The sequence below is a fragment of the Tribolium madens genome, unplaced genomic scaffold, assembly GCF_015345945.1.
Source record: "Tribolium madens isolate multiple individuals breed KSU strain unplaced genomic scaffold, Tmad_KSU_1.1 Scaffold_7;HRSCAF=85;Tcas5.2_LG10, whole genome shotgun sequence".
Taxonomy (NCBI): Eukaryota; Metazoa; Arthropoda; class Insecta; order Coleoptera; family Tenebrionidae; genus Tribolium; species Tribolium madens.
The window spans coordinates 9,870,135-9,881,562 of record NW_025401050.1 but is presented as its reverse complement, the minus strand read 5'-3'; the positions used below and the strand labels follow the sequence as shown (position 1 = coordinate 9,881,562).

The window sequence follows — 11,428 nt, the reverse complement described above, 5'->3', positions numbered from 1 at the left end:
GAAACTTATGTTAGTTAAGCAATAAAAATCTTTGAAAAAAATTTAAGTAAACGAGAAATAGAAACTCAACAAAATAAGTGATATAAAACAGTAAAAATGATATTTATGAACAAAAAAATTGAAAAACAAAATTAAAAAAAACCTGTAAAATCTCTGAAACTTTGTCATCTAAAATAAATTAAATAGATAAACACAAAATAAAAAACTCAAAGTCTAGAAAATACAATTTGAAATTAGAAAATTACTACACAAAACCCATTCTTTATTCGGTCAATTCCCCTCATTATTTCCGTATCCGGTGACTGAGCAATTGAAAATATCCACTAAACTAATTTAATTTGATTAAAAATTTATTTTAACCACTTTTTGTTAATCATAAATCGGTTCACAATTTTTACGAAGCGGCACACCAAATTTGCCGCTTCATAAGAATTAGCAATGCACAAATTACACACTAATTTGATGTAATTTATGTAAAAATTGATTTTTACCACTTTTGGGTAATTATAAATCAATTCACAATTTATACGAAGCGGCACACCAAATTTGCCCCTTTATAAAAATTAACAATGCACAAATTACACACTAATTTGATGTAAATTTATGTAAAAATTGATTTTTATTTTTACTACTTTTTGGTAATTATAAATCAGTTCACAATTTTTGCTTGGCGGCACACTAAATTTACCGCTTCATTAAAATTTACACAAATTTGTCTGTTTTGATATTGTAAATCAAGACATAATTTTACCACTTTTGGGTAATTCTAAATCGGTTCATAATTTTTGCGAGGCGGCACACCGAAATTGTCGCTGCATAACAATTAACAATGCACAAATTACACATTAATTTGTGTAAAAATTGATTTTTACCACTTTTTGGTAATTATAAATTGGTTCACAATTTTTACGAAGCGGCAGACCAAACTTGCCGCTTCATTAAAATTTACACAAATTTGTTTTGGTATTGTAAATCAAGACATGATTTTAGCGAGGCGGCAAATTTTGATATCAAGCCACCACAATTTTAACGAGGCGGCAAAATTTGTTTTTTTTTCTAGTACACCTTGATTCACTTGTCAACTCTACTCCTCCTCGCCCATTCGGCCACCGTGAAAGACATATTTAACCTCAACACCGCCCGTGTCCCCCGCGACAACAAGTACTACCCCCGGTACAGCTCCAGTACTACCAACCTCCAACCGTTAAACCGTGCTGTTAAACCCGAGGATTCCCCCGAGGGCGAAACGCCGACCAATCCGGTTGAGAAACGATGCACCCGATGTGACTCGAGTTATTCCGATTCGCGGTATCCGTACGAGGCGAGGCCGAGGTATGACGAACGCAGATACCGGCCATATGAGTATGATGATCGCCGGTCTGACCGATATGACCGGTATGATGATCGGAGGTATGACCGGTATGATGACCGGAGATATGACCGGTATGACAGATATGAGGATAGATATGACAGGGATCGGTATGATAGAAGGCCGGGGTATGACCGGTATGACCGAGATAGGTATGATAGATATGATAGGGATCGGGATTATGGGGGGAGATATGACCGGTATGATAGGGATTATGATAGGGGATTCGGGTATGATAATCGGGGGTATGACTATAGGGATAGAGGATTTGGGGATTATCAGACGTCGGGAGGGGGATGGGAAGGAGGGAGAGGGTATGGAGGACGGCCGGAAGGTGGAGCGGGGTACTGGGGAACAGGGGGGTATGCTAGTGGATGGAATTATGGAGGAGGAAGGGATGAAGGGAGAGATAGGTGAGTGAGACAAAAGAAAATTTAACTGACTTTATATATATATAGTTGTCAATAGTTAAAATTAACTATTGACAGTCAATAGTCAAGTACTAATTGTCAAAAGTCAAGAAAATTGATTTAAGTATTTTTATTGACAATTTAGATCAGTTTTTTGTATTAACTATTGTCAAGCAATTGCCAAAAACTTCTTGTAAACAAATTATTAAATTGTTGTATAGCTTTTTTTATTAGCTTAACGACAAGAATGTTAACTGTTGGGCAATGCAGTACATTACTAACTAAGTCTACAGATTGTCATAAACTTGTCAATAGTTAAAACTTATTGACAATAGTCGAGGTTTAAAATAATGCGTCTAGTTAAACAAAAAAAACTTAAGAAAATTACATAAATAGCTGTCAATAGTTATTATTAACTATTTTCATTTATTGTTAACTATTGACTTCATCAAATGATTATTACCTCTACATTAAAAGAAAAATGCAATTTGGTTTTTTTTGGTAGATTTTAAAACTTTGATACATTTATTGATAGATAATTAACTATTGACATTTAATAGTTAAGTAACTACTATTAAAATTAAAAAAAAATGATTTAATACAAAGTGTCAATAGTTATTTGAGTAACTAAAAATAATATTTTTATTGACAATAGCGCTGTCGACTTTCAACAGGTTTTTGTATTAACTATTGACAAGCAATTTTCAGAAATTTTATTTTACAGATAATTGATAAACTATTGAAATGCAATATTTAACTGTGTTCTATAACTTACTCTCACAAAAAAATGCAATGCGGTAGATAGTTATAGTAACTACTTACTATACTGACAAATTGTCAGTAGTTAATTATCATTGACTAAATATAGTTAGTTTAAGTGAATTCTACGGCAAAACTATTAATTAATCTATAAATTACTAACACAAAAATTGTAATTTTAGTCAATAGTTAAATAACTGTAGGCAGTAAAGTTGACTGTCATTTAAAAAATATTTATTTATTAATACTATTTTATTAGTATTGACAACAATTTGTTACAACTATTATTGACAAAATTATTTCATTAACTATTGTCAGATAGTTTGATACAAATTTGTCAATAGTTAATATTTAATGACTCTATGTAGTTACTGTTTAAAGTAGATTTTACTGTCGAATTAATAGTTATTAACAAAATAATTTTATTTATGCTTGGCACTAGTTATATTTAGTATAACAGCTTTGACATCATATAAAAGTATAATATTACAGTATTGAGCAATCAGAAATTAATTTAATAATAATTTTTTAAATTCGTTATAAAATCACTGCTATTAATTTTTTGAAAATTTTTTAAATATTGACAACTGTTTTTTTAGAACTTTTTAAACAAATGTGTATATAACAAAATGATTGTGTAAGGAATAGTTGTTACTGTAAATTATTTATGAAGAATAAAGTTGACAATAGTTATGTCAGTAGTTAGGAAATGTTAACCCTAAAAACAAATTTATAATATTTATTTACCAAAAAAATATTAACTCATATCAGTCAATATAAATTTCAATTAGAATTAGAGTCAGTTGTCAATAGTTATAGTCAATAACTGAAAATTGCTACTTAGTTAAAACATTGAGATTTAATTAACTATTGACAGCCATATTAGAGTCTTTTTTATTTTACTTATTATTTTTTAAATTTGTTATAAAATTACATATTGTTATTAGTTTTTTGACAATTAGTTTAACTAATTTTAGTTAGAAAACAATATTTTTTACAAATTTTGTAACAGAATGAGTAGATAATGAAATGATTGTGTAAGGAATAGTTATTACTGTAATTTTTTTATGAAAAATAAAGTTGACAATAGTTATGCCAGTAGTTAGGAAATGTTAACCCTAAAAACAAATTTATAATATTTATTTACCAAAAAAATATTAACTCATATCAGTCAATATAAACTTTAATTAGAATTAAAGTCAGTTGTCAATAGATATAGTCAATAAGTGAAAATTGCTACTTAGTTAAAACATTGACATTTAATTAATTATTGACAGCCATATTAGAGTCTTTCTTAAATTATTTATTTTTTTAACTTTGTTATAAAATCACATATTGCTAGTAATTTTTTGACAATTAGTTTAACTAATTTTAGTTAGAAAACAATATTTTTTACAAATTTTGTAACAGAATGAGTAGATAATGAAATGATTGTGTAAGGAATAGTTATTACTGTAATTTTTTTATGAAAAATAAAGTTGACAATAGTTATGTCAGTAGTTAGGAATTGTTTATTTACAAAAAATTCACAAAAATATTAACTTGCTTTAATCAATAAAAACTTTGATATGAATTAGATTCAATTGTCAACAACTGAAAATTGCTACTTAGTTAAAACATTGATATTTAATTAACTATTGACGGCTATATTATAGTCTTTTTAATTAAATTTGTCAATAGTTATTAATAATACTGCAATTAGTTGATTAGTATTGTCAGTTAGTTTTAAAAAGTTCTAATCAATAACTTCATTAAAAATGCATTTTTAATTGCAGAAAAATTTATTATTTGCGAATTGAAACAAACACAAAGATCACACAACAAAAAAAATCACGAGACGTAAAAACTCTTGTCTTGCTTTTATTTTCTTGAAAAGTTTTAACCAATTCTGTTCCATGTCCCGATTTTCTCCTCGACTAAACCCCGTTGTAGCATTGCATCGAGTAAAGTTTACAAGCAAAAATCGCCAAGTTTATTAAAATCCAATGAAAATAAAACCGGCGCCAGCTGTTTCGCTGATGCAAACTACCAAAACCCGTGTCTACCTCTAATTTAATTAAAATCGGGATTAAACGAAAAAGTCGAGTATATTTCACGGGATTATAGGGATTATGACGGCTTCAAACCGTGGGATGAGACGTATAGAGGCACCTCAGGATGGGATAGCCAAGGCCGAGGATTTTATTTCGCTACGGGAATCCCCGAAGTTGGGACACAGCATTGGGGAAGTAGTGGATATCTCGATCGGGACAGGTCAGTGCAGTGATGCCAGATTAGGGAATTTTTCTAACAAAAAGGGATTTTTTTTAATTTTTCTTAGTAATCTAGGGATTTTTTACATTTTCATTGAAAATCTCAATTTTTTTTAAAAATTACAAAAATTTTTAATATGAATATTGTAACTTCGTCAAGTTAGCGCATTTGTATACAGGGTGTTCCGTCTAAACCGCACATTAGAAGTATTGGGAGTTGGAATAATCGTATTTATTTGAAAATTGGTACATAGCCATAAACCATTAAGTCCTCCTAAATGAAAATATTTTTAAGATGGCGGCACTTCCGCTTATACCGGAAGTAGGTCTCAAGTTTCTTATTTTAAATGGAAAGGTATATTTTTTGGTGCGTTTTTGGATTAATCGTATTATTTTAAGGGAGTTTTCATCAGCTTTTCCTATACCTAAATTTAGCCGTTTTTGAAATATTTGAAGTTTTTCAAAAATTTTTGGATTTGCACCTTCCACTTTAAAAATCGGTAACTCTGCCATTTTTTAAGATTCTGAATTCGTTTTTTTGGCGTTTGAAAGAGAAAGCTTAGATCCTTTTTCTGGTGTTTTCAAATTTTGAAAAAAAAATATAACATGTCCCAAAATTTTAAGGTTACTTTTGTAATAATCCAAATACTCATAACTCAATTTTTTCAAATGAAATACCTCAATTTTTATTTTACTAAATCGAAGAGAATATAATTGTGCATTGATCTGTATTAACATTCCCTATACCTAAATTTAATAATTTTCAAGTTATGGACTTTTTTTTATTTTTGAATTATTACGAAAGTAACCATAAAATTTTGTGGTTTGTATTTTTTTTTTCAAAATTTGAAAACACCTGAAGAAAGACCTAAACTTTCTCTTTCAGACGCCAAAAAACTAATTAAAAATTTTAAAAAATAGCAGAGTTACCGATGTTTAAAGTGTAAGGCGCAGATCCAAAAATTTTTGAAAAACTCCAAATATTTCAAAAACGGCTAAATTTAGGTATAGGGAAAGCTAATGAAAACTCTCTTAAAATAACCCGATTAATCCAAAAACGCAATAAAAAATATACCTTTCCATTTAAAATAAGAAAGTTGAGACCGACTTCCGGTATAACCGGAAGTGCTGCCATCTTGAAAATATTTTCATTTAGGAGGACTTGATGCATTATAGCTATGTACCAATTTTCAAACAAATATGATTATTCGAACTCTCAATACTTTTAATGTGGGGTTTAGACGGAACACCCTGTATGAGTTTAGCACATAGCAACGCGGAAACCAAAAATGTATTTTCTGTAGTTGTGTAAAGCCAAAAAAAAGAACAAGATAACTAAAAGCCGTTTATTTGAATTTGTTTTAATTGACTTGTATTTTATTTTTTTATTTCTTTAGTAAAATTTATTTTAATTTATTGTTATATTATTTATTGATTTTTCGTTGTTTGGAGTTAACACATTTTTACGTTGCATTTATATTATGTTACCTCAACAAAATAGGCCTATAAAATAGTATCTTTTTAATTTTTTAACTAGTTTAGGGAATTCTAGGGAATTTAGAAGCGCTTAATCTCATCTGGCATCACTGGGTCAGTGTGACCTCTAACACGATTAACACTGGTGGCTGAAATAACTCCAAGACTAAATTCTTCAATCGGGCTGTTTTATTTATAATCGATAAGTCGCGGAGTGGGGGAAATGGAGCGCCAAGTGGGGGTTTCCCCGCGCATGTCTTTTACGCTTTATTTTTTTTATTTTTTTTCGTTAATAAAAAACGCGTTTTTATATTGTTTCGAGATGAATCAGTACGTGAACCCACTTCCGTCCACTCGGCAAATGGCCGGAAATGAAACAAAATCTCGCTGATTTCACTTTTAAATTTGCATTTTTTGAATGGTGTTTCGCAAGCTCGTGTACCATTTTTCGTCTTATTGAAGAAATCAATCTCTAATTCCACACCTGGGATTTTAATATTGACTCATTTCGAATGAGGGAAATGGAAATTTGGCGGAAATTGGGGCGAGTTATGAGAGAAATTAAATGTTGGGGCGTTTTCACGAACGAAAACCACGATTAAGTCAGAAAAAAGCGAGCGTTTCTGATAATAATTATTGAAGTTAAAACTGCTTAACTACTCTAATTTTGACATTGTTGTTTGATAAAGTCAATAAAAAAACTACATTTGGTGTCAATAGTTAAAAAAATTGTTATAATGTTGACGATACTTAAAGCCAATACTTAAAACTTAAATATAGTTACTAGTTAAATCAAAAACATTTTGCTACAGGTGTCAATAGTTAAAAATTAATAGTTAAAAGATTTGACCTAAATTAGTCTTGACAACAGTTAATAGACAACTTTAGTTTTGTCAATAAATAAATAACATTTGAATTCATAGTGTCAATAGCTAAAACACAATTGTTTTGTTAATAGTTAATAATTTTGACGATAGTTAAAAGAGAGTGGACTAAAATTAAGCTTTTGTTTAGTTAACAATCAAATTATATATTGTCAATATAGCTGTTTTAACGTTATAGTAGATATTACCATCAAATCAAACATAAAGTTTAAAAAAAAACAATCAAACTTGGTTCTAAAGTGTCAATCGTGTAAATAGTTAAAAGTAAAACTTTGTTAATAGTTAAAAATTAAAAGTCAAAAGTTAGTTTTTGACATAAATAACTTTAACAATAGTTAAAAGACAATTTCTGTTCAGTCATTTAATACATAATGTCAATAGCTAAGAAACTGTTAATAGCCAACACAAAAAAGTTCGATAGTTAAGATGTCAAGAAATTATTTTTTTGTTAACAATAATTTTGTTTATTACTAGTCAATGTAGCTATTTTAACGTTACAGTAGATACTATTATATAGTCTCAATAGCTAAAAAAACTGTTAATAATTAATACAAAAAAATATGCAATTTTGACGATAGTTAAAAAGTTTTTTTGTTAACAATCGAGTTTATAGTACTATTAATTAACTAGAAAATAATTGAACGAAAGTACTCAAACATAATAAAATCATAAGTTTGCATCTAAAGTGTTAATAGTTAAAACCTAAGTATAGTAATTTTTTCATTTTATTGTTATATAATTGTCAATATAGTTAATAGTAGCTAATTATATACATATTTGAATTTACAGACCATTTACCATTTTGGTATTGATGTTAATAGTTAAAAGATTATTATCTTGTCAATAAGTAACTGGAAAAAAAATTGACACAAATTGTAAATATTTTTAGTAGTCAAAATCTATAAATAGTTAATATTTTTGTCAATAAACAAATATAGCTATTTATAAACGTCAACATGACAGTAGTAAACAGTACATATATACATACATACATACATCACTAATTAATTAAGAACAGTTATTTTTTATATTAGCAAATCATAGTTTCAAACTTTTTACAGTTTTTAATTGAATATTACTGTCAATAGTTAATTAATGACAACTCTCTTTAAAAAAACTGCGCACCCATATTTAGTTAATAAACAAGAGTTAACTCCCAAAATTACTTAGCTATTGCATTTTTTTACAATTTAAAAGTTAATAGTTAAGCAATTGTAGTTAATAGTTTTATACTTTTTGTCAAAACTGGAAATAAAATCGATTTTTGCAGAGCTAGACATATTATTTAAATGTCAGCAGTTTTTAGCTAACTTTATGTTAGTTAATATTTTTGTATAAATTCAGCTAATAACAGTGAATAGTTAGTTAATATTAAACAGTTTATTATCAATTTAACTTAATTATCTTTCTATGAGAAAAGTCAGTTGTTAACAGACAATTAACTGTTGTACTTTTTGGCGGCATTGGCAATAATTAACTAATGACAGTCAATAGTTTGTTTATTACTGAGTGTAAAAATTATTAAAAAATCGGTAAAGAATTATTTACAACTAATTACTTACCAAAACTAACCAATAATTAATGTTAATAGTTAATGACAATGTCAACAGTTACACTCACCGGTCACTTAAAAAATGTCCAAAAATTAATAATTTTGTAAATAAATTGTACATATTTGTGACTAATCCCAATTCTAAAAACTTCATGTTAGTTAATATTTTTTTTATAAATTTAACTACTGACAGTCAATAGGTAGTTAATGTCTATCAACACTGAATATGAATTCCGATTCTAATAATAAACAGTTTATTGTCAATTTAACTTAATTATCTTATTTTTCTATAGGAAAAGTCAGTATGTAGTTAACTATCAACGATTTTTTGTAGGACAATTAACTGTTATGTTTTTTGTCGACATTGACAATATTTAACTAATAACAGTCAATAGTTAATTTATTACAAAGTGTAAAAATTATGAAAAAAATTGTAAAGTATTTATGTGATATTTTAATTATTAAATTGCCACAACTAACAAATAATTAATGTCAGTAGTTAATGACAAGGTCAGTAGTAACATAGCATTACGAGAAATTTGAAAAATGAGGTAAAATGAATAATTTTGTGAATAAATTGTACATATTTGTGACTAAAAACTAAAAATTTTATGTTAGTTAATATTTTTTTATAATTTTAACTACTGACAGTCAATAGTTAGTTAATGTCTGTCAACACTAAATGATTTTATAAATATCGATTCTATTAATGAACAGTTTATTGTCAGTTTAATTTAATTATCATATATTTCTAGTATGTAGTTAATTTGTGTTTTTTGGCGACATTGACAATAGTTAACTAATGACAGTCAATATTTAGTTTACACATGAAAATAATCTGCCAAGAAGTATTTACGTATTATTTCAACGAACTAACTCCCATAACTAACCAATAACTAATGTCAATAGTTAATGACAATGTCAATAGTTACATTCCACTCACCGGTCACTTAAAAAAATGTCTAAAAATTAATAATTTCGTGAATAAATTGTACATATTAGTGACTAATCCCAGTTCTAAAATCCCAATTCGGCTCTAAATCCCGGTATTCCATGTCGATTATAGAAATCCCGGACCGTCATGTTGTCCTCCCGACAGCCACACATCGGTTTCCCCCCTAATAACGATCCAGCCGGTGGACGATAAACGGTGAGCAGAATTGGAAAATTAGCGATGGAAAAATTTAATAAGCGAATTTTCATTCAAAAGAAAAATCGAACAAAACGTTGCGTATATACAAAACAAGCGGGGAAACTCTCCAGACAATGGAGTTTTCAAGTTTTTTTTTTTAGATACAGTGGAGGAGGAGGAGGAGGAGCGGGAGGAGGGGGAGGTTATTACCGCCCAAGAGACCCCTACGACGGTTACCGGAGTACGAGTTACTTGTACGGAAGGCCGTCCTCGACCACCACTAACCGGACTCCGGAGAGTGACACCGGAGTGACACAAAGTCCGGAGCAAGACAACACCTCAGGTTAATTTTAAGAAATCTTGTGCAATTTTATTTTTTAACATACTTAGAAAACTGCCTTGTTTGTTTAATCAACCAAAGAACATTAACAGTATTTGATTTCTCTGTGTATTTAATTTAATTATTTTATAATAAAGGTTTTTGAGAAAATATCGACGTTTTATTTAACAAGTTTTGTAATTGGGATTAAATTAGTTTGACGGAGTTTATTAGACGGAATTTGCATAATTTTTACAGCAAGTGACTTAATGAAGAAATTTAAATTTTTCTATTTTTGTTATAAAAATTTAATTGGGATAATTAAACTGAAAAACTTCAGACTGCATTGAATTAATTGTCGCCAACACAAGTAAAAATGTTATTTTGCTACAATTTTAAAAAACTAAATATTTGTGTTTTTGTGAAGTTTTATGCACTTTTGAACCCTTAGAAGTGCATATGGACCAATTTTTCATGCAATTTCATGCTACTTTTACTTTATTATACTACTACTCATGTAAATCATTTGTGTTATTAGTAATAATAACAATAATTAATAAAAAAAATTCTTAATTTTTAATGCAAAACTTACCTTTCATTTATTTTACTTTTAACTTACCTTTTGTTTACTTAATATACACTTTTTACACTATTTTCACTTTTGTAGATACTTGTTTTAAAGTTCGCGCTCTTATACGCCCGCCCTCTTTTGACATTTATTTGAATTATATTTGAATTTGAATTTGAGAAAAATTGCCGACTTGACCGGGGCTCGAACTCGGGACCTACCTGCTGGAAAGCGGGACCTTATGCCGCTGAGCCACCACCGCCGCCGACAATTTCAAAGTTTTCATTCAATATATTTTACACAAAATTTTTCAAAAATTTATTTTTCGCATTTTTACAATGTTTTTGTGCTTTATTAAGTCTTTTGAACATCCAAGAGTGCAAATGGACAATTTTGAAGTTTTTCATTTTCTCGAATTTTGTCAAAATTTTGGGCGATTTTCGGTACGCGGAGCGGTTTATTGTTAGTAATTTCGGAGTTATTAGAGATAACTTCTTATATTTGGTACCGTTGGAAAGAAAATTTAATTTTCTATAACATACAAGAAAGATCAGTGTTCTACAATAAACAGTTATCGAGAAAATTTGTGATAAAGTTAAAATTTTCAAAAATTTAAATCCGACTATAACTTCAAAACTATTAGGAATTTTGCAGTTTTTTTGACGCCAATCGATTCTCCGGAACATTTTACATAGGTTTAGGTCAAA

General features: G+C 28.7%; 1 protein-coding gene across 3 annotated transcripts in view; it reads left to right on the top strand.

The window, feature by feature from the left end:
- The window catches only part of LOC123010066 (mRNA cap guanine-N7 methyltransferase), a 13,788-nt gene extending 3,470 nt beyond the window's left edge, over positions 1-10,318 (top strand). The window contains exons 2-5 of one of the 3 annotated variants that reach the window (XM_044406738.1): positions 1,061-1,782; positions 4,645-4,791; positions 9,769-9,852; positions 9,996-10,318. In XM_044406738.1, coding sequence (XP_044262673.1) covers positions 1,061-1,782; positions 4,645-4,791; positions 9,769-9,852; positions 9,996-10,182 — 1,140 coding nt within the window. In that variant the 3' untranslated portion in view covers positions 10,183-10,318. The remainder of the gene's footprint in view (positions 1-1,060; positions 1,783-4,644; positions 4,792-9,768; positions 9,853-9,995) is intronic. The other 2 variants (XM_044406740.1, XM_044406739.1) reach the window with 2 other exon arrangements.
- The last annotated feature ends 1,110 nt before the right edge of the window (positions 10,319-11,428 follow it).